The sequence below is a fragment of the Charadrius vociferus genome, unplaced genomic scaffold (assembly GCF_000708025.1).
Source record: "Charadrius vociferus isolate BGI_N301 unplaced genomic scaffold, ASM70802v2 scaffold378, whole genome shotgun sequence".
NCBI lineage: Eukaryota > Metazoa > Chordata > Aves > Charadriiformes > Charadriidae > Charadrius > Charadrius vociferus.
In genome coordinates, this window is record NW_009649444.1 from 15,867 (window position 1) to 39,472 (window position 23,606).

Genomic DNA, 23,606 nt, shown 5'->3' on the forward strand with positions numbered 1-23,606 from the left:
ATTCCCCTACAGGTCAATCTCTGATTGAACGCTCCCATCAGTCTTTGAAGCGCTCACTGCAACAACAAAAAGGGGGAATGGGGACTGCAACCCCTGAGGAACGACTAAAGAAAGCTTTGTATGTTTTTAATTTTTTTAATTGTTCTTTAATAGATAATAATCCTCCGATAGTTCGGCATTTTAATGCGAATGCTTCACTCGAGGCACGAATTAAAGCCCCGGTGTTGGTTCGTGATCCAGAAACAGGTAAGATCATGGGACCGTATCCTCTTGTTACATGGGGAAGAGGTTATGCTTGTGTCTCCACAGAAAAAGGCCCCAGGTGGATCCCAGCGAAGAACATACGACCCTTCCGTGAATCCCTACCACAATCATCCGGTGAGGACTCCGATCATCCTCCGGATCATCCCCTCGATCAACAAACTCCTGAACCTTCTGGGACCACGAACGACTGAGGCGGTATGGACTGAACTCTGTGGACTGAAAATGACTAAATGAATCAATGTGAAGAAGTATCAGTCGCGGAAATTTCTTGCACTGTATGCGGGCGCTGTGAGCCTTGGGTCTGTGCTATAACTGCGAGAAGGAATGGTGGCGTAGAGCAGTATTAGCCAAACGGTGGTGTGAAGGCTGCCTTGTTAATGAAATTAATACTGTTAAAATTTTGCTTACTTCAGGTCACGAGACGACAGAAGGACAAAGATATTGGGAATATTCCCGGGGCTGGACCCTCTCTGTATATAAACGAGCAGAAAGAGTCCTGATCTGTGGTTCTGAGTGCAGTAAGACCAACTTGGTGCCTGCTATTTGGACCGTTATTAAAGGGGACTGGGAGCAAACTAAAAAGAAATGCAAAAAACGATTTGCAGGGATAGGGCGTGGCCCGTCATCCCTTCTCATATAAAAGGAGGTCCATGTAGCCTCAGACGCCTTTCTGTCCTGACTCCTAATACATCTATGATTTTACAACACCGTTTCTCTCATAGGGCAAAGCGTGGTGTTCATGCATATGCTCCCAATTGTGACGATCACGTGGAGTTTTGGTCTTTTGGCCAACGCTTTGCTGCCTCTCTTTTGGTACCTGGAGCAGCCGCTGGGAAAGCATTAGTGACTTTAGATAAGCTTGGCTGCTGGCTTGCTAGACAAACGAACGCTACTAATAATGCATTGTCTAGTCTTTTATTAGATGTAGATAGTGATCGCCATGCTACATTGCAAAATAGGGCCGCTATAGATTTTTTGCTTTTAGCGCAAGGCCATGGCTGTGAGGATTTTGAAGGCATGTGTTGTATGAATCTCTCTGACCATTCGGAATCGGTTCATGCCAGTATTCAACAGCTTAAAGCTGGAGTCTTTAAACTTCAACAAGACGATAGCTGGGATTGGTTAGATAAACTTTTTGGAGGATGGGGGCTGTCAGGATGGTTAAGGAGTTTGGTGAAGACAATTGTATATGCCTTGGCTGTTTTTGTTTTCTTGTTACTCTTCTTGCCCTGTTTGTTGCAATATCTACAAAAGTTGATAGCACGCTCTATGAAGAAGGTTCTTTTTGTGCAACAGGAAGGGGGAGATGTGGGACAAGGCCTGAAAGACAAGAGTCCAAGTGCTGCCCAATTGATAGATGGGGACGTGTTGGAACTTGTAGGCCACAAACCCTGGGAGGACAAAGAGGTTAATGGAAAACCACCGACAGAATGTTGACTGATGAGTCATACCGAGATAAGATGTTAAAAAGAGGAGCAGATGGTATCAAAAATGGAAAACCACCGTCAGAATGTTGACTGATGAGTCATACCGAGATAAGATGTTAAAAAGAGGAACAAAGTTGTACAATGAAGGCTTAACAGCTGATTGCGAAAACTTACTTGAAGTGCCCCTTGTTTGTTACTAACCAATCAGGGGTTACCGAACAGGCGATGTTTAGCTAAAAGAACCAATCAGTTTGAAACACGCAGCTAATGAAAACATATATAAACGTGTGGTTGTGTACAATAAATCGACATTTTGCTTGCATCAAGCTGTGTCCTGTCTCTCAATCGTGGCACGAGGGTCCTAAGGGAACTGGCAGATGAAGTTGCCAAGCCACTGTCCATCATATTTGAGAAGTCGTGGCACTCTGGTGAAGATCCCGCTGACTGGAAAAGAGGAAACATAACTCCGATTTTTAAAAAGGGTAAAAAGGAAGACCCAGGGAACTACAGGCCGGTCAGTCTCACCTCTGTGCCCGGCAAGATCATGGAGCAGATCCTCCTGGAAACTATGCTGAGGCAGATGGAAAATAAGGAGGCGATTGGTGACAGCCAACATGGCTTCTCTAAGGGCAAATTGTGCCTGACAAATTTGGTGGCCTTCTACGACGACATTACAGCGTTGGTGGATAAGGGGAGAGCAACTGACATCATCTACCTGGAATTATGCAAAGCATTTGACATCCTGGTCTCTAAATTGGAGAGACATGGATTTGATGGATGGAGCACTCAGTGGATAAAGAACTGGCTGGATAGTCACACTGAAAGAGTTGCGGTCAATGGCTTGATGTCCAAATGGCAAGCAGTGACGAGTGGTGCTCCTCAGGCATTGGTACTGGGACCAGTACTATTTAACATCTTTGTTGGCGACACGGACAGTGAGATTGAATGCACATTCAGCAATTTTGCAGATGACACCAAGCTGTGTGGAGAGGTCGACACACTGGAGGGAAGGGATGCCATCCAGAGGTGGGCCCATGCCAACCTCATGAGGTTCAACAAGGCCAAGTGCAAGGTCCTGCACATGGGTCGGGGCAATCCCAAGCACAAATACAGGCTGGGCGGAGAACGGATTGAGAGCAGCCCTGAGGAGAAGGACTTGGGGGTGTTGGTTGATGAGAAGCTCAACGTGGGCCAGCAATGCGCGCTCGCAGCTCAGAAGTCCAACCGCATCCTGGGCTGCATCAGAAGTGTGGCCAGCAGGTCAAGGGAGGTGATTCTGCCCCTCTACTCTGCTCTCGTGAGACCCCACCTGGAGTACTGCATCGAGCTCTGGATCCCCCAACATAAGAAGGACATGGACCTGTTGGAGCAAGTCCAGAGGAGGGCCACAAAGATGATCAGAGGGATGGAGCACCTCTCCTATGAGGACAGGCTGAGAGAGTTGGGGATGTTCAGCCTAGAGAAGAGAAGGCTCCGGGGAGACCTTATAGCAGCCTTCCAGTACCTAAAGGGGGCCTACAGGAAAGATGGGGTATCAGGGTGTGTAGCAATAGGATGAGGGGTAATGGTTTTAAACTGAAAGAGGGTAGTTTTAGATTAGATATTAGGAAGAAATTCTTTACTGCGTGGGTGGTGAGACACTGGAACAGGTTGCCGAAGGAAGTTGTGGATGCCCCATCCCTGGAAGTGTTCAAGGCCAAGTTGGATGGGGCTTTGAGCAACCTAGTCTAGTGGAAGGTGTTCCTGCCTATGGCAAGGGGGGTTGGAACTCGATGATCTTTAAGGTCCCTTCCAACTCAAACCATTCTATGATTCTATGTTTGTGATGCTAGTGACATGCTTTTTGTCCCCCCCAGGCTCATACTTTAGAAAGAAGTTGCACACACACTTCTAAAAATACTAACCTTATAGATAAGCACTCAAAATTACTGAGTCATACATAAAGGTAATGACTATCAGTAATGCCCAAGCACATAATTACTGTTCTTGCCACACAGCCTAATTCAGTACTCAAGGCATACAATGAAGAGCACCAAAAGTGCTCATTAAGCAAGCGCAGTTTTGCTTTCTCCTCTTTGTTCAGTGAACCAAGATTTTATTTATTGAACACTATTCAGATTTAGTTCTAAAGAGAAAAAAAGTCAAGAAAAATTTATCCAAGAATTGCTGTAGTTGATGCAAGCTGAAATAACGCTAACCCACATTCACAATATCTGTAACAGAGAAGGTTATTAGGTGAAGCAAATAAACCAAAGGGTCATAAAGACAAAACAGTATCTTCAATGAAGCTACTAGGTACAATTTTGTGTTATACAGTAGTTCTCATGTTCAAAACAAACTTCAGGAAAACTTCAAGCTCCCAAGAATTAATTTCAGACTAGCATAACAACTAAACGATGCAACAGCATCGGTGAAACTTCCGATTAAATGATTTGATTAGCAACACACAGAATTCATTCGTCTCCTGCGGTATTCACTGCTTTCTGTGAATAAAATCACTTTTTTTTTTTTTTTTAACAAATAAAGCTGATATCCAACAGTTTTCTTTACTATACAACCCAATTTAACCTCAAACCACAGCCATTCTGTGAACTGAATAAGGTGAGAGCCTTAAGTGGGGAGAGGGGGAAGTGTGTTCGTATTTGGGACAATCACAGCGGTGGAGCAACAAAATGGCAAATAAAAATGCTACAACCAACCTCAGTTCTCATATTTTCTAGCTTTTCAGAATCAGCTTTTAAAAGCTAAGTAACATTCTTCTGAACAGCTTTTCAAATGTCAGCTATGTATAGTGACCAAGTACCCTAGCTATCCGTCTACAGTGTTTATATTTGCTTAAAAGACATTACAGATTGTCATCATAAGTTGGAATGACTTTCCAGACAAAGTCAATATATTGGTATTAAACAGAAGAATAATGAAACAGGAATGAAATAGTACTTTGTATTTTGGACTTAAGTTATTTTACTAACAGATTGTCCATCACTTTACTCCCAGCTTTCGTGTGCTGTACGGTGGAATTGCCTCTTAGTTTGGGCTGGGAATGGTGTCTGGAATGAGCTCAGGTGAGTCTCTGGATGCCCCCTTAGACCTGTCACCCCAGTAGCTCCCTAGCTCCATGAGGCCATGGGCCACTGCGTGCAGCAGCCAGGACTGTGTTTGCTCTCCCAGCACTGGTATTCGAGTCCAGGTTAGGATTTATCTCTATAGTTTCATCATTTAACTATTTTGTAAGTCAAAAAATGTAAGGTTGTTGCTTTTGTGTCAGTGTTGTTTCCTTTCGGATGCTGGTAGGCTACTAAATGTCACAGCCCAGAGGCCTGAGTTTATAATTACAGGTTTGCTTTATTGTAACATATTTGGAAATATCTATTCTTTAGGCAATTATTTATCACCCAGTTAAAGTGGTGCTTCTCTTGGAGCACAATATTTATTGATGATTTAGTTAATTTTTGTATTTTGAAAGTGTTGGTATTCTTTACGTACTTGTGTTTGCATACATGTTTTTCTTCTTTATAAGTGGTATTTGACATTTGGAAACATCCTGAGGCATGTGCTAGTGTAAGTGATTGCCCCTACCCAAGCTTACATTGCAGAAGGAAGTGGAGGGTGGGAAGCAATCATAGAATCGTCTAGGTTGGAAGGGACCTTTAAGATCATCAAGTCCAACCATCAACCTAACACTGCCAAAACCACCACTAAACCATGTCCCCAAGCAGCACGTCTACCCATCTTTTAAATACCTCTAGGGATGGCAACTCTACCACTTCCCTGCTCAGCTTGTTCCAATGCTTAACAACCCTTTCTGTGAAGAAATTTTTCCTGATATCCAATCTAAACCTACCCTGGCTCAACTTGAGGCTGTTTCCTCTTCTCCTATCACTTGCTACTAGGGAAAAGAGACCAACACCTATCTCATGACAACCTCCTTTCAGGTAGTTGTAGAGAGCGATAAGGTCTCCCCTCAGCCTCCTTTTCTCCAGGCTAAACAACCCCAGTCCCCTCAGCTGCTCCTCATAAGACATGTGTTCCAGACCCCTCACCAGCTTCGTTGCTCTTCTTTGGATGCGCTCCAGCACCTCAATGTCTTTCTTGTAGTGAGGGGCCCAAAACTGAACACAGTATTCAAGGTGCAGCCTCACCAGTGTCGAGTACAGGGGGACAATCACTTCCCTAGTCCTGCTCGCCACCCTGTTCCTGATACAGGCCAGGATGCTGTTGGCATTCTTGGATGCCTGGGCATACTGTTGGCTCATATTCAGCCAGCTGTCAACCAATACCCTCCAGCACTTGGACCTCATGCCATTGGCCTTGGGCCATTGATCCAGCCTGTCCAAATCCCTCTGTAGGGCCATCATACCCTCAAGCAGGTCGACACTCCTGCCTAACTTGGTGTCGTCTGCAAACTTACTGAGGGTGCACTCGATCCCCTCAATGAGACTGTGCAATGGGTTTTCTTAAATTCTGCTTTCTAGATTTACAATATCTTAGGGGGGTTTTTTGTTTCTAAGAACGGGGAGGTGTCGTGGTTTGGCCTCAGCCAGCAACAAAGAACCACGCAGCCGCTCGCGCAACTCCCACAGTCGTGGAAAAAGAAATCGTCAGGGCAAAACTCGTGGGTTAAAATAATGCAATTTAACAGAACAGCAAAAGGGAAGATGAAAACGGGATTACAGTACCGCCGCGAAGCGCACTGACCAGACCCGCGCCGCCGCGACCCACCCCTAAGTGGCGACTGCTCTCCTCGCCCGGCTAGCTCCGCTAACTCCTCTTATAGCCCCGGCATGGGTCACGTGGTATGGAATACCTGCCCCCTGCCGGCTCCTTGGGGAAATTAACCCCATCCCTGCCGGAACCAGGACAGGGTGGAAGGAGAAAACACTTTTCAAACAATTTTTTTAATCTCCTACCTGTAGCTTCGACGTGAATTTCTAATGTATCCTACTAGAGACTAGTTTTGGGAGCAAAAGTGAAAATAATATTTAAAAGGTTCTAATGGCCTGGAAGGTATAAATGTTGATTTGTGATCACAATGTCAGCTGCTGTTTCATATTTTCCATTTTAGCAGCTTCATAAAGACAGTAAAGTACAATATTGTAGGCCTTAATAGTGTGCGCAAGTGGACTTTAGTGAAGCATGCTCACAAGCAGGAAAGGCCTAGGTCAGTGCATCAAGAACCTTGAGAAAGAAGCAGAAAGGTCACTAAGATGCAGATGAATACTTACCTACCCACAAGAATATCTCAAAGTATTATGAAACTCCATATCAGTATTCCAATAGAACTACTTAGATATACGAATTTACCCTCATGTTGTGGTTGAATGCAATCTTTATATAATAAGTAGTTCTTGGAGACATAAACCCACTCTCATTGCCTTTCCTGCTCAGTACTCCCACACTCCCTCAGCACAGGAAGGAGGTATCTAGCCTCAGGCTCTGCTACTTCCATTACCCACCTGACATTCATACAGCTTCTTTCTTCCCTTTTTAGCTCCAGCTCCAGACTGACAGGCCGTCAGGTGACATTTGAGTGTGCTATTCCTAGCAAAACGTTCATGGCAGTTTGGACATTCAAATGGTTTTTCACCTGTTAAGACAGACACAGGGATTTGTAAGCGTATAAAACCAGCCAGGTTTCGGTCAACTCTCCCTTCTTCTCCTCTCCCTTTTATGTAGGTTGATAAATATGATGTAAAGACATGGCCAACTGTATTATTCTACAGAAGAAGATACATTCCATGTAAACTTTATGTAAATAAAAGGGCAAAAACCTAACGTGGAATCATAACTCTCAGTTATAAAAAAAACCAACCAACCAACCAACCAACAACGTAACATAATTACTAATGCCATTTAAGGTACATTTAGTTTTTTATGGGAGTTAGATTACTATTCTGATGAAATATCTTAAAGAAATAGCAACTATTTTTCTCTTTTCAACTGATAATATTAAGAGTTAAAGACTCAACATTAGTATATACAGTGACGCATTAAAGAAGGAAGTATTGAAATAATACAAAGTTTTATTTTCAAGAACAGTAACAGCTTATGCTTGAGAACTGAAACTGAGCTCCAGAAAAATAAATTGGCACAGAATGACCATGAAGTAACAATGCATCAGTATTAAAACAAACAAACCAAAACCCAGAACTTTCATCCAAAGTAGTACATTGTTATTACCATCATCAAGTAGTAACAAAAAACAACTGGTGTCTCTGTTTACTAATCTCATCATGCACAAACACAATGAAATTGAAGTACAAAAAATTAGGAATGGTGTGTTTCTTCTGAAAGTCTGATAATTAATCTGTGAAGATATCAATAACAACATAACTACCAAAACAAAATACTTAACGAACTCCAAAAGAGGCTGAGACATTTCAGTGAGTAACGTAAGAATCTATTCTAGCTAGATTAAGTTTAAAAGCCTACATTTTCAGGAATGCAGTAGTTATTGACTACTGAGATGGAAAGTCAATAAACCTGTATTTTCAGAAATAAAGATATTCAGAAGTAACTAACTAGCTTTTCAAAAGAAATCCACAAGTAGCCTATAATTTTCACCGGCCACAGAAAAATGTTAAATAGTGGGAATATTCCCATTAATGGTTATAAAAGGCTATGTTTTTGGAGACTGTTGTACAGGTAACGCAGAGGATGCTAAACTGCCATCACTCTTGTAGGTCAAAAATCACAGACTTTGTGCAAGCAACCAAATACATTGGCGAGCCAAGAGGATACTACAGAACAAAACTCACACCACAAACTTTCACCTGCCCTGCGATCTGGTCACATTTAAAGAGTTACTTGGAGCAAGGCACCGCCCAGTCAAGGACAGATTCATTCTATTCTTACTCAAATTCTTCAATAATCTTCAAGATATTCTGCCAAAAGTGACAATTCAAAGACAACAGTGGTGACATCCAAAGGCCAGAAGACATTGTGTGACTTCTTGCACAGTGCAAATCAACACTGCGACCTCAGCAGCACTGGTTACAGCAGCAATGGAACACACAGAGCACAATACAGCCTGCCTCTAGCTTGAGAAACTTACTGGTGAGCTGGGGGATTAACTCCTCTGCTAAAGGTGCTAACTCGTCTTGCTTCTCTTGCCCCGGGTATCATCCAACTAAGAGTTTGGTCTCATCTAAGCGAGATTTTATGAAGAGGGAGGGATCTGGCCTGATCTAACAATTATCTTTTTTCCATTTATGAGAACGGGTGAGATTTCACTTGCCAATTGTAAGTAACTCACAGGACAGAAATTCTGACCCAAGACAGTCCAATATTGTGCTGGTCCTTTATAATCCTACAGCCACAGGAAGGAGATTGCCCAAAATAAATATTTTTTTAAACCCAAAGACATTCATAACACCACAGTGACTTATTTGCCTAATATGCAAGAAATACCAGGGAATTCAACCCTAACCATAAAGCTGCCATATCATTATTTACATTGGGTTTAGAGAGAAATGGTAAGCCTAGTTGGGGTTTTTTGGTTGTCTTCCCCCACCAAAGGTAGGCATTTATTAAATGATCTTTTTGGGATCATTTATGTAAGGTATTTAAATAGAGTCCATTTATTCACTCCTATGGAAGATGTTATTTGCAGTTCTAAGTACACTTCCTGTAAATTAGATTTTAGATTTATGAATAATGACAAAGACATTGATTAATTTTTCCTCTGAAGTTTGTATAATCTGCATACAAATTACTTCAGTTACAGGGTTTTAAGACAAGGACTGATTAATTTGGCTGCTTGGAGCACATCACAACTCCTTCCCTTCCACCTTTGCTCATGGGAGTGCACACACACTCTCCATAAATGGGAAAAAAAAAAAAAAAGAAAATCAAGAAGGCCTAACTTTGAGAAATATTCAGCAGTCAAAATTCCCAGTAAAATAAGAGGGAATCAAAGTTGTTCAGTGTCTTTCTGCTAGGGGATATAAGCTTTGCAAGATACCAGGATTAGACAAGCATATTGAGTAGTAGCTTCATTCTAAGACTGATTTCTGTATGAGGAAATTGCTCTTCTAGTGTAAGACAAATTAGAGCTATTGAACTCAACAGATATACATTATTTAAGTGCAGCCTTGCAGAACTTCTGTCCTATGAGTTACTTATGATTGGCAAGCCAAAAAACTTTCCTCTTTATAAGTTCTGGAGATTACTTTGTTAGTACGTTCAGTTACATGACATACGAGACAATTTTGAGGGTTTTTTTCCAGAGATTCAGCAGCTGCTTAAGGCACTGTACGCACGCATGAGAAAAACTCCATAGTTCTCCTTCCTTTCTTTTATTGAGACAAAGATAATAGCCATTGGTAATGTCAAATTCCTACATCAAAAATAATTACCAACCCTGTTAAGGTGAGTATTTCTGCTCCAATTGCTACTTTCATGTTATTGCTGGTGTTGTGATTAAGCAGCAACTGGATCAAATACTTTGTAGGACATTTTCTCCCTAGCCTTTTAAGTTCATTTTCGTATTCAACCAGTGCTATACAGAATTAAGAACTCAGAAAGCCTTTGGCTCACTAGGAGTGTTTCCATTTACCTTAGGAGACCACGGTTAAATGGTAGTATCTGGTTTAAGTTTAAGCTTAAAGCTTTCAAAATGCTGAACTGGAAGTAATTAGATTCCATGTGTTATATTCATATCAATAAATATTTAGAAAGTACTTTGCATCTGCTGTGATATGCTAAGTTGCTTCATCCCCAAAATCCTTTTTCACAACAGCAACCAACATACTGTGATATTTGGGTTACTCTGTTAATCTGCCGCAAATTTTTCTCTGAAAATACTTTTGTTAAGTAGCTTGTATTTGGCTTGGTCATAATAGAGAAACACTCCTATGTCATAGGGGATAAGGATTTTGTATTGTTATAAATGCAACTTTTAAGGGGCTATTTGGAGTAGACTGGATACAGTGTCATATATCAGTACTCAGCAGTCCCATACACAGATGCAAAGAAATTCCAATTAAAAGACTTTAACAACAACAAGCTGTGAAAGAAGTAGGACTGCTACCCTCCATTAAATTCTTACTGATGACTCATGACTGACATATGAAGCATCTGAAAGCTCAGGACAATATATATATTACATTCAGAGAGCTATCTATATAATGCTCAGTACCTATTCAGATAGTACAGGCTTTTCAGTGAGATGAAGAAATAGCATCTTAACCTCCCATGTTATATAGAAGAAGGAGCGCAAGTCATGATGCTATCCAGATTTCAGAGGCAGATTTTACAGTAACAAAAGTCTACTATAGTCACTAGAAATGTTTTGCTGTGTTAATTAACAAAGAAAATGAAATCATAGATGAGATGTCAAGAGCAAGGATGAAACTTTCAAACAAGATTATACAAGAGAGTTAGGGGGGTATTTTATGCCTAATGCATTAATAGGCATTTGCTCAGAAGTGCTCTTAGTTAAAGAAACCCTTTAAACTGTGTATTCCACTGAGAAGCTCACAGTTCAGATCATATTTCAACAGAAACATTTACTAGTAGAACTGTGAAAATAAGAGTAGCTCTTCAGTTTGGTGCTTTTGAAGAAAAAAAAAACACACATGATTTAAGAAATGATTTTGAAAAAAATCTTTAAGATTTAATAGACTTGAGAGAAAAGCTTCAATAGCGTTTTCTGGTTTTAGGTGCCCATTTTTCACCACCTCAATCCCTCAAAGTTTGTATCAATGGAACACAAAAAAAAAAAATAAAAAAACAAACCAGCACTTTAGTTCTAACTAGAAGCCAAGTATTTCTAGCATTCAGGACTCATGTTCTCTTCAGCATATTGTCTATTTCCCCCAAATGTGCAAAAACCCAAAATGCTAGAGCCAAAGCCACGAGTACAGGATCTGTACACAGTTGTCTGGATAAAGAGCTAAAGCTTCAGAGCGAATGGCATCTGCCGTGCTTGCTTCTTGTTTAGGTCTCTACTGTATAACTCGAACTCGTCTTAAAAGGCACAGCCTTAGGATGAGCCAGGCAGTAAATCTCTTGAGCGTTAGTACTTACTCTCAGTAGTGCACAAGGCTGTTTGAGCTATCAAAGAGCATGCCACAGGGGCACAGGGTTTTGAGTTTTCCAGGAATGATCAGCAACTTCCATGTCATGCCTTCCACTCTCATGAAGAGTTGCCTGGATTAGTGGTAGAGCTGTAAGGGATTTACTGACATCTTGCCCTTTGTCTCATAGTCCATAGCTACACCACCACACTAAACACAGACATTGCATACCTTTGTGGCTGTATTTATTGTATCCTTCTGCTTGGAAGGAACCAAATTAATTCCTTTATCTGTGCTGCTGCAGTGAGGGGAGAGGGCAGCTACACTCTCATCCTTAAGGACTTGTAATCATATTTATCACTGGAACTACATTTCTGCAGGTGTCTGGAGGCTGGAGGTGCACATGGAGAGCTCCCCGGAGGCTGGGGACATTCATGACATCTTGAAAAATGCTCAGATTCTATCAGGAATAGATTTAAAAAAAAACATCAAAGGAAAGCATTTCAGAAGTAGTGCTAATGCAAAGTGTCAGCTCTTCTACAGCATATCAGTGACTGTTGTTTATGTTAATTTGAAGTGTAATCAGCTCCATTTAGTGGAGGAGATTTCTCTTGACAGCAGTTTAGTTGTAATTAACATTGACAACTTCTTGCATCAGTAATAAAGATTTTTCAAAGAATTTTATTTCTAGGCCTTCTTGCTTATCCTTCCTCATTTTTTTTAATCCCTCATGCTCTTCTGTCCCAGATCCCTTTTTGCTGCTTGATGCCACTTGAAACAGCTGATATCTTGCTAAGTGGAAAAAAAAAAAAAAAATGCAGATTTCCCTTCAGAATCAAAGAGTTGGAGCATCAGTAAGAGCTGGGTTTGGCCTTTTTCCCAGATGCAGATTATATCATCCTCTTCAGTGCTCTTGATCTCTGGTGACCAGAATTTGATGACCTCCAGAGGACGTTTGGCAGAAAAATGAAATCTCTGATGTTAAGAAATACCCAGAAACTAGCCTTATACTTCACATGAAAATATAGTCATCAAGCAAAATATATTCAATATACATAGGAATATAGATTGGATTTGCCAAAACTTCTATACTCAGCAAAATAAATACATTGTAACTGAGGCTTAATTCTTACTAAACATCTCATTGTCTCATCTGGGTGCCTTGCATAGAGCTATTACCATGACCCTGATGCTGAGAAACTTTCTTTTAACTTTTCTTCACATGAGAGGGCAATAGTCTGGTACATAAATGTCGTGGTTTGGCCTCAGCCAGCAACAAAGAACCACACAGCCGCTCGCGCAACTCCCACAGTCGTGGAAAAAGAAATCGTCAGGGCAAAACTCGTGGGTTAAAATAATGCAATTTAACAGAACAGCAAAAGGGAAGATGAAAACACGATTACAGTACCGCTGCAAAGCAGACCAGCACCGCCACAGCCCACCCCCAAGTAGCGACTGCTCTCCTCGCCCCGGCTCGCTCCTCTTATAGCCCGGGCATGGGTCACGTGGTATGGAATACCTGCCCCCTGCCGGCTCCTTGGGGAAATTAACCCCATCGCTGCCGGAACCAGGACAATAAATTATATCGAAGAATTACTATACGGGACTACATCGCAATCAGTGAATTGTCCTCCCCCCACCCACCTAGAAACTTGTTTTAATGGTGCTTACAGTTTTCAGGGCATGCCTGTAGGATATCTGAGTAGTGACAGCATTCTTCCATGCTGTGAAAGACTGCATCTGAAACCCTTCTTGAGGTTCAGTCAGAGATAAGCTTTGGAGGAGCCAGAAGAATCTGTTAATCTTTACATTAGAGGCTGAAAAGCTTAGTGCCAGCAAAGCAGACAGTTCTAGCTAAAGGCAGTGTTGACTCTGTTCACATGTGGTTCATCATCAGGCAAAATTAAAGATGGTGTCATATCTACCCTTAGCTTCTTGCTGGAGAATTTCTTCCAATACACCTCTTCAGGAGTTGATCCATGTTTTAAAGTTTCTGCTTCCTGAGGGGTTTTAGACTCTTAATGGAATGTGGTTTCTAGATTGAGGGGTATAGGAGATCAAACAAGTCAAAGTCCCCTCATAGCTGTAAATATAGCTAAGACTTCAGGGCAACAATAAGCATTTTTCTCATCTCGTTTTGTCTTGCTGTCCTTGTGGTGTTAGCCTGTTCAGTTTGGCAAATCTAAACAGGATGCTTTTTTGTATCTTTTGTTTCCATTTTCCTCTATTCACAAAAGCTATACTAGAAACCTTAGCAGATCTTATAACTTTATATTTTTTAATGTGCAGTCATTTGAACTGCAAGTGATGCTGTGATGAGTGTTGCCTTTAGTATTACAGAAAAGTATCATTATGGTTTTAAAGTCAGCTTTTCTTTCTTAGTATGTTTTCCTGCAAGCATATAATTTCATGTGCATACCACTTAAACAGCAGTTTCATTCATGTCTCTTGACAAAAATCCCATCCAATAGATTTCATGTATTTTCTAGTTTAATACAGAATCACAGAATCACAGAATTTTCAGAGTTGGAAGGGACCTCTAGAGATCATCTAGTCCAACTCCCCTGCTAAAGCAGGATTGCCTAGAGCACATTACTCAGGACTGCATCCAGGCAGGTTTTGAAAATCTCCAGAGTAGGGGACTCCACAACCTCCCTGGGCAGCCTGTTCCAGTGCTCTGTCACCCTAACTGTAAAGAAGTTTTTCCGTTTAATTTTAATGATAAATGGAAAAAAAAAAAAAAAACGGTGTGCTCCAACAACTATAACCATTAAAGTAGTACAGACTTTTATAATATTTTGACTTTGTACATTTTCTTTCTCTTTTCTTTCTTTTTTTTTAATACTAATTACAAGCTAGTTCCACTGGTTGTTTTCCTGTTGTTTTTTTCCTGCTTTACAAAGTAAAATGAAAGTAGAGGGTTTTTTCCTTTCATTGAGTTCTGCTGCACTTGGGCAGCTGCCTTTTCTTGTGTTGATAGAAGGCTGCCAGAAAGGGGTAAAGCATTAAGCAGATCTAGATTAGTCAGTGAATGAAATGCGAGAATGATTATATTGTCATCTATTTAAAAATAGATTGATATTTCAAAACTTTAGTCAAATAGGAATAGCTTATAAACTTTTCTGTGTGTATATGGTTGTGCCTCTATTCTTGGATGCATTTCTGGATTCTAACTTGCAATTTTCCTGTGGATTTCTTCAGGAAGGAAATTGAAGGAAGGTAATGTATTGGAATATCTTACCTATAGACTTTTCATAAACTTGGGATTTTGGATTGTGTTATGTGAACGATGATTCTGAAAGTATAGATGCTGCATAGGTGTCTGCATCAGGGGGAATGGATGTTTGCAGGGAAGAGTATGGTTTAAAGATGTTCTAAAATGGTTTTATGCTCTACTTTTGCATACCTTGGCTTTTTGCTTCATCAGTGAACCTATGCTTTCTGAAACCATGGAAGTTGAATTTATTCTTAATTACCATTTTGCAAGCTTGTCAAAATCTGGTCCCCAAACTTGAATATCGAATGTGTTATTTTGTTAAAATGTTTGAGTATCATCTGTCTTAGCTTTTGAGATGTTTTATAGTTTTCTGTGTGGTAAATTTTATGATCTTTTGTATGGTGGTTCAAATGCCACATGAAATATATTTAGCAGTTCCAAAAATCTTTGGAACAACTGTTCCTTTTCTAGTGGATTTAATTAGAAAAAATAAATGGAAAGAACAGTGACTGGTTTCCTAATGCTGCTGGTTACTCAGATTTGTGCTACTCTTTCTTATGGAACTCAGTTTATGTAAGTCTTTGGTTTGACAAAAAAGCATAATCATCTGTGTTCCAAGATAGATACTCAACTAATCTCAATAAGATTAGCTAATGAAATTAAATATTAGCACAATTTATTAACATCAATATTGTCTCATTCAAAACAGGAAAGCTTTTGCTGTTCAAATGTGATATGACAAGCAGGATAGTTTTAGGGATGTAGCATGACCCTGACTTTCAGTGAATCAGTGGCAATTCAGTGATCAGAGCTGTGTATTGCTTGGACCTCTGAGGTGTTCCTCTTCTACCCTTTCCCAGCCAGAGCGGTATTAGTCTGTGCCTGCCCTCAAACCCTAGCTTCCCTGATGATCCTTGAAGCAGGACAGGGCAGTTGTCTAGGCATGTTTGGGTACAGGCTCCCCAGCACATGCTGCTATATTTGGTTTGAGAGACAATACTATGAACTTTTCAGAGCTCCAAAACCACACAAGCTTAAGGGGGGGAAGAGCATATTTTAGTAGGATGCATGTCAAAGCTTTTAGCTGCAACACTGAAACCAAAGTTGTGAAAGAAAAAATCTAGAGTTGTGCTCCATCTTGTTTGGGTTAATGTCCCTCGCTTAGGATCCATGTATGCCACAGCAGATGAAGCTGAGAGAACAGTTCAATTCGCAGTAGGCTGTCTTTAATGTTGCTCTCTGTAATTAGACTGTTTCTCTAGATCCCACTTTCAAAAATACCCATCCTAATTTCACTTCTGTTTTGACTCCAGTGCAAAGGGAGTCTTTAATGGGCAACATTTCTTTGATATTCAGAGATTAGTAACTTATGACCTGTAGGATGTCAAATAAGATCAGATCACTTCCTGCTAAGCTTCTTGCCAAGACTTACTATCCATTAAGCAGTTTCTGGAGGTTAGTTGAAGCTTCAGTAATTCTAGTGAGCCTGTGATTATTCGCCTGCACGGCTCTGTGCCTGCAGAGGCCGGGGAGGATGTACAGATGGCAGAACTGGTAGCAGGGCACGGCCCGGTGCAGAGGCTTCTCATGGTATCCAAATACAGAGTCAGAGGCAGGAGCTGGTGTGAGGAGTGAGTGCTTTGCATGGTGAGAGGACCACTGTATTGGGTTTGCATGGCAAGGTTTTGGTAGCAGGGGGGCTACAGGGGTGGCTTCTGTGAGAAGCTGCTAGAAGCTGCCCCTGTGTCAGACACAGCCAGTTCCAGCTGGCTCCAAGACGGACCCGCCGCTGGCCAAAGCTAAACCAGTCAGCAACGGTGGTAGCATCTCTGTGATAACATATTTAAGAAGGGGGAAAAAACTGCTGCACAACAGCAGCCAGAAGAGAGGAGTGAGAATATGTGAGAGAAACAACTATGCAGTGAAGAAGGAGGGGGGGAGGTGCTCCAGGTGCTGGAGCAGAGATTCCAGCCCATGGTGAAGACCATGGTGACACGGGTTATCCTGATGCAGCCCATGGAGATGCACGGTAGAGCAGATATCCACCCTGCAGCCCATGGAGGACCCCACACGGGAGCAGGTGGATGCACCCGAAGGAGGCCGTGACCTTGTGGAGAGCCTGCGCTAGAGCAGGCTCCTGGCAGGACCTGTGACCCCATGGAGAGGAGCCCATGATGGAGAAGGTTTTCTGGCAAAACCTGTGACCCCGTGGGGGACACATGCTGGAGCAATCCGTTCCTGAAGGACTGCACCCCATGGAAAGGACCCACATTGGAGAAGTTCGTGGATGACTGTCTCCTGTGAGTGAGACCCCACGCTGGAGCAGGGGAAGAGTGTGAGGAAGAAGGAGAGGCAGAGAAAAAGCGCTATGAACTGACCCCAACCCCCATTCCCTGTCCCCCTGTGCCGCTCGGGGGAAGGAGGTAAAGAAATCAGGAGTGAAGTTGAGCCCGGGAAGAAGGGAGGGGTGAGGGGAAGGTGTTTTAAGATTTGTTCTTATTTCTCATTATCCTACTCTGATTTGATTGGTAATAAGTTAAATTAATTTCCCTGAGTTGAGTCTGTTTTGCCCATGACGGTAATTGCTGAGTGAACTCTCCCTGTCCTTATCTTGATCCATGAGCCTTTCATCGTATTTTCTCCCCCCTGTCCAGTTGAGGATGGGGAGTGATAGAGCAGCTTTGGTGACCAGCCAAGGTCAACTCATCACAACCATGTTGGTCTGAGAAGGCAGCATGCTCATATATAGCTAGAGAAATACGTCTGCGACTGTTTTCCATTTCAGTGGTTTTTTTCTGATGGGTTCTAAAGATTTCCAATCTAATTGTCAGTTAGATAAAAAGTACAAATACATGTCTTTCTATCTAGATTTTTTTCTCTAAGTGTTCTAAAAGTTCTCAGTCACTTTGGGACGTTTAAAACTGGCAAGGACGGAGCAGTGGCAAAGCTGCTTTCAGGGTATAGTTCTTCATCATTTGTAAAACTGAGCAGACAATCTTTATGACGTTGCTCTGTTTCTCCCTGGCTCCTGCCACTTTTATGCGGGTATTGTATATGTACATCTACACCTTTTAGTCAAGTTCAGTAATATAATTACTGTAATGCAATGGCTTGTTAATGTTGATTCAGGATAAATCTCCTGAGTGTCTCAGACATTACTCTGAAAAACTGGAAATATCAGACAGTATAAAATACATTTCAAAGTGCAGTGCAGGATTTTTATCTTTTCAAATACCTCCCTGTAAAATAATAGTGACTGCTTATCTTCTGCCCAGATCCATTTAAAATTTACCTTATGAATACTTAATCTTTTACTACTCAGTACTTTTGAGGAGTGCATATATATCGATGCAACTAAACTTGATTACCTTATAAGAGGTAACCAGAGTTATTTATATTTGCTAGGGCCTGTCTGATAAATAAGTTGGGAATAGTGAAATAAAACTGTGATAGACAATATAAAATATAACATTCTCTGTTTTCCTTTGTCTGGAAACACATTTTAGGTTTCTTTTTCCTGCAAATAATGTCAGGACAATTTTATTGCAGACCATCTGCTTAGCAGTGCATATCTGCAAAAATATACAGTCATTTTCTTGAAATAAGTAAAGACCTATTTCCTCAGTGATTTGAATGGGACTCAAAGAATTTCTTCTTGTACTATAGCTTTCTTTTTGCAGAGAATGTTTTTTCACTTGAAAGCCTGAGTCAAATTAATTTTTAGTCAAGTAATTGAATTAGATGTAAATTTTGTCCTGTTATTTAAAAGGCTAATAAAGACTTTGTTGCATCTCTGTTGCCTCAGAATACATGTTTAATGGAAACTGTTTTTATCTTGGAAAAACAATTCCATGGCAAATAATTGTCCAATTTGCATTATACCTCAGGGAAGGAAATAAAAGAGACTGGCCAGGTTAAAGTTTTGAGATTGTAAATTTTATTTCAGAATACAGTCAACCTTCAAATAATCTCTCCCATGTATTTCAAAGACCTGGGAAATCAATGGATTCTACTCCGGTCAGTGGCTCTGGGAGCAGGCTGGTGGGGTAAGCTCCTTGAGTGAGAGCTCAGGTTCCATCAAAGAAATACCCATGTTTGTCTTTAGGGGTCCATCCCAGAATGAATGTGGGATCAACCCAAAAGATGAGGATTTAGTCTTTCTAATGAGCCTGGCGGAGGGGGTGGCACTTGATCAAGCACAAAATGCCTACAAGGTGTGAGGGAATGGGGAAAACAGTGGAGGTTCCTCTGATGGTGAGAGACTGCAGAGGTTGCAGGGGCCTGTGCACCTATTTCTGCCTGCAGGATTGGAGGAATATATATATATGGAAGTAGATGGGTTATAAATTGTATAACAATAAACGCTTATGTTGGTCTTAAACTGGCTTATTTTATAAAATTAAACCCCACATAAATCAAAAAGAAAAGATACTTCTCCATTTTCATTGTCACAAATTTTCCTTTTTCTCAGTGGCACCGGAACAGGCTGCCCAGAGAGGTTGTGGAGTCTCCTTCTCTGGAGATATTCAAAACCCACCTGGATGCATTCCTGTCAAACCTGCTCTAGGTGAACCTGCTTTGGCCAGGGGGGTTGGACTAGATGATCTCTGAAGGTCCCTTCCAACCCCTTGTGGAATAATTGCTGGAGGTGACTTGAAAATTAAACTTATATTCACATTTCAAGGAAAGGTACAGCATCGACAAAACTTTCAGGGCAGAGTGCAGCTGGTGTACAAGGGATACGTTCCACAGAGGTTCCCTAGGCAACCTTAGATGTTGGTAACACCAGGGGACCCTGATGCACTGACTCTAAGAGAAACTACACGGGGGATGGAGCGGAGTGGAGACACCACGGCCAAACTCTGTGATAAAATGAGAACTTGAAGGTCATATGGAACTGATAAGCTGCCTAATTGTTACCCTGAGCCAACCATCTGACTTTTTTTTGACAAAATGCTATACTTTGGGTGAACTTTGCTCATTATAATCTCATTATAATACCAAAACACACCTCCATCCCAAAAGCTACCCGCCTCCAAGATGCAACCACCCCTCACTGAGCTTGCACTCTGAATTTTTCCTAGTCTATACCTTTAAAAGCAAAGTGAGAAAATTTTACACCAATCATAACAAAAGTATGTATGACTAGAGTCCCTCAAGCTCCACCTGAAAGGTAAAAAATAGTATAAGAACAGCTTAAGAGAGGAGGGATGTCAGGGAAGATACCATCACGGTCAGGGAAATACCATCACTGATCACCCCTGACTTGTGGGATCAGTTGATGGGCTGAGCCTCTCTTCCCCCCTGTAGGGACGCTTGTGGGTAAGGTTTGAACACTTGGTTGTACTGAGTGCTTCCCTGGGAAACGTAGAAATCTCTATAGAGTTGTTTTATGACTTAATGTGTTTGTAGCCAGGCTGTATTACTAACATCTTTAGTATTTGCATGTGCTTTGCAAACAGTAACTTTATCACTGGCAATCCAAAAGAACTTGTGCATCTGTTGCTTCAATAAACTATACTTTTCACCAATCTGGCCGTGAGAGTTCATAGTGAATGCGACCCAACTCCTTAAGTGTGGCTGTGCTAGTTCATGGAACGCCGCTAGATCGAATTGTGTATGGCGTTATTAGTGCATCCATTATCATGATAGTTCAATATACATATTGAACATGACCGGACTTTTAACGCCGAATTGGGCATCTCTCGGAACCTAAGCCTAGCCGCCTCCAGCCCCTCTGATAGAGGCTGGGATGCAAGAGCATTTTCTGCTAAATTATTTTGCCCTTTAACGCAACAGATCTCGATCCTGAATCCAGATCCGGAATCCAGTTCCCATCTGTCACTGAGTCCAGTCTGGGCTTTCCCCAGTGCCAGCTGGTGACGTGATTGTCATCCTGGGAGCTTGATACGGTTTTGTATATATTTCATTATTTACTTTTTATTTTCTTATTATTTCATTACAGTAGTTTAGTTCCTTCTAAACTCATAAGTCTCTTTTTCCCTCCTCTGCCTCTCTCTTTAAAGAGGGGTAGGGGGTAGCATCTGTTGCTCAGCCTAAACCGCGACAGTACATTAATCTTCTGTGTGTGGGAAAACAATGTGGTGTCTTAAGCAAGGATATTTATAAGGTTAAAAATTATGTTGATCATGTCTGGTTTTCCTTGAACAGTAATTGGCAAACTGTGCTAACTAACCATAGTAATTCTGGGATGTACTGAAATGGGTGGCATGTGGACCTGAGCAGAGAGAGCAGGTTGTTTCTTGAGGCTCTCCACAGTCAATGCTGAGCACTGTTCGTATTTCCTCTTACCTGAGTTGGGAACATACAGATTTTAGTTCAGTCTGTAACTGTGCTATATTGTGTGTTTTATTAACTACTCATACAAAGCTCTGGGGTGCATATTTTATATAGTCACTCTGTTTTCTGGCATTCACAGAAATAACACTGAGAGCGCTTCTTACTCAAATCCAAAAAATGTGCTCAAGGCAAACCTTGAACAAACACTGATTTCCTTTGGCGACAACAGCTGTGCACTGAACCAATATTACTTGAAAAAAAGTACAAAAGTGGAGCTATTACTTTCCCTGTGTTGGTGAACATGGTGTGTGGCTGCACAGGAGACCTTTTATGCTGTGTTTGGTCTGTGGTACAGGTCTTGTGGACTATTCTGCTGGGCTCTCATCTTTTATAAAAGGTAGGCCTTCTAAATATAGGGATATACTAGGTTGTTGGTATTTTCTTGCAATAACTAAACTTTCAAAGCTATGGTAAAAACAAAGGATCAATATTTTCTTACCAATGATTTAAAAAAACCCCACTACTTAAAATTCAGTTCATTTTCACAGCCGGCTCACAGTGCACATAATGTACGAAGGAGACAAGCTGTTCTTCAAGGGAAGTCAAACAAATCGAGTTAATTCCCTACCCTAAGGAAATACCTCCAAAATCCTGTTCTCCTCAGGCTAGACAGCAGAGGAGCTAAAAAGGGAACTCTACCTCATGAATGTGTTGCAATGTCCAGTGTCGTCCTCATTAAAAAAACCTGTTACTCATCCTCATTAAAAAAAACTGTGTCGTGGTTTGGCCTCAGCCAGCAACAAAGAACCACGCAGCCGCTCACACAACTCCCACAGTCGTGGAAAAAGAAAATGACAGGGCCAAACTCGTGGGTTAAAAGAGTGCAATTTAACAGAACAGCAAAAGGAAAAGACAAAAACGCGATTACAGTACCGCCGCGAAGCGCACCGACCGGACCCGCACCGCCGCAGCCCACCCCCGAGTGGCGACTCCTCTCCTCGCCCCGGCTAGCTCCTCTTATAGCTCGGGCATGGGTCACGTGGTATGGAATACCTGCCCCCTGCCGGCTCCGGGGGAGATTAACCCCATCCCTGCCGGAACCAGGACAAACTGTTACTCTGAGGACTTGAGGTAGGAGAGCATCCAGTGTGACTTCTTTCACATTCATCGAAATAGGAGCTGCAGCAGTTTAAGTACACAAAGCTGAATGTTTTTTTGCCTCTTTGAAAGACAGGCTTAATAAAAAAGACCAATTTGCAAAGCAGGTTCTTGGAGCCCTGGCTAGCTGCTTCTATATTTCCATGTGCTCCATTCAAAGCTCCTTAGAACCGGGTCACTTTTATTCACCTGCCTAGATGGGATTTTAGGAACCAAAAAAGAAATCCAGTGATCTCTTTTTTTTTGGTTTTACCCTTTTTCCTTTCATTCTAAATTTCCTAGGATCTGTGATGCACAGTTTAAACTGAGTCTGCAGCTGAAACCTGAGGGGTTTTAGCAATTCTTAGACTAGGATCAGAACTTCAGTACCCAGAAATATTTGAATAACAAGGTGTCGTGGTTTGACAGATGCTCTCCCCTACATCTCGTCAGACAGAGGCAGGAGAGACAGAGACTTATGAGTTTAGAAGGTGTTGCGATGGGGGAAGACATGGACACTCAATATGAGCAATCAGCAAGCTTCGTTTATTGAATAGCACAGCTGTCTTTTATAATGGGCTAAAACATATTCCATATATACCCTACTATAATTAGCTACTACATGTTTCATATATACTCTGCTATAATTAGTTATATGTGTTCCAACAACACAGCATTCTGATTGGTTCATCACTCCAGCCCTTAGCTCCTTATCTGTGGCTAGCTACCTCTTCTTCTCCCATGCAACTACTCCCTCTTTTCCCATGCCTGGGTAATCACAGGCTTCTCATTACTGTGTAGCACCTGCAGTCAGGGTCAGGGTGCCCTTGCCAATTTAGCAATCACAGGAGCTGAGTCCAATGTCTCCCAAGCTCCTGCTCAGCCAGCTGGATCATATCTATGTTACCCTTCTCAGCTAGCCAATTTCCCACAATTCCCCCATTTTTATTTTGGGCAAGTAATACCCTTTCGGTGACTTGTTCAGCCTTTTTGACTACACATCCTAAGATTATACATGCTGCTATTAAAATCAGTACGATAACACCCATCCAGCGAAGACCTTCTTTGATTAACCCTATTACCCATCCAGATAGACCCCAAAAAATGGACTGGAGCCAGGAATCAAACCAATTGGTCTGAACCATAATTTTCTGCGTGTGTTGCTGTCACCATTGCAATTGCTTATGAATAGAATTACTGTGATCAGAGAGATTAAAACAACACATCCCTTCAATATCTTTA

General features: G+C 41.6%; 1 protein-coding gene across 1 annotated transcript in view; it reads right to left on the bottom strand.

Annotated features, from left to right (window-relative positions):
• LOC104290442 (zinc finger protein 131-like) overlaps window positions 1-15,189 on the bottom strand; it is a 22,897-nt gene extending 7,708 nt beyond the window's left edge. Inside the window, 2 exon segments of the mRNA XM_009889536.1 lie at window positions 7,148-7,278; window positions 15,117-15,189. Coding sequence (XP_009887838.1) covers window positions 7,148-7,278; window positions 15,117-15,189 — 204 coding nt within the window.
• Window positions 15,190-23,606: the final 8,417 nt, after the last annotated feature.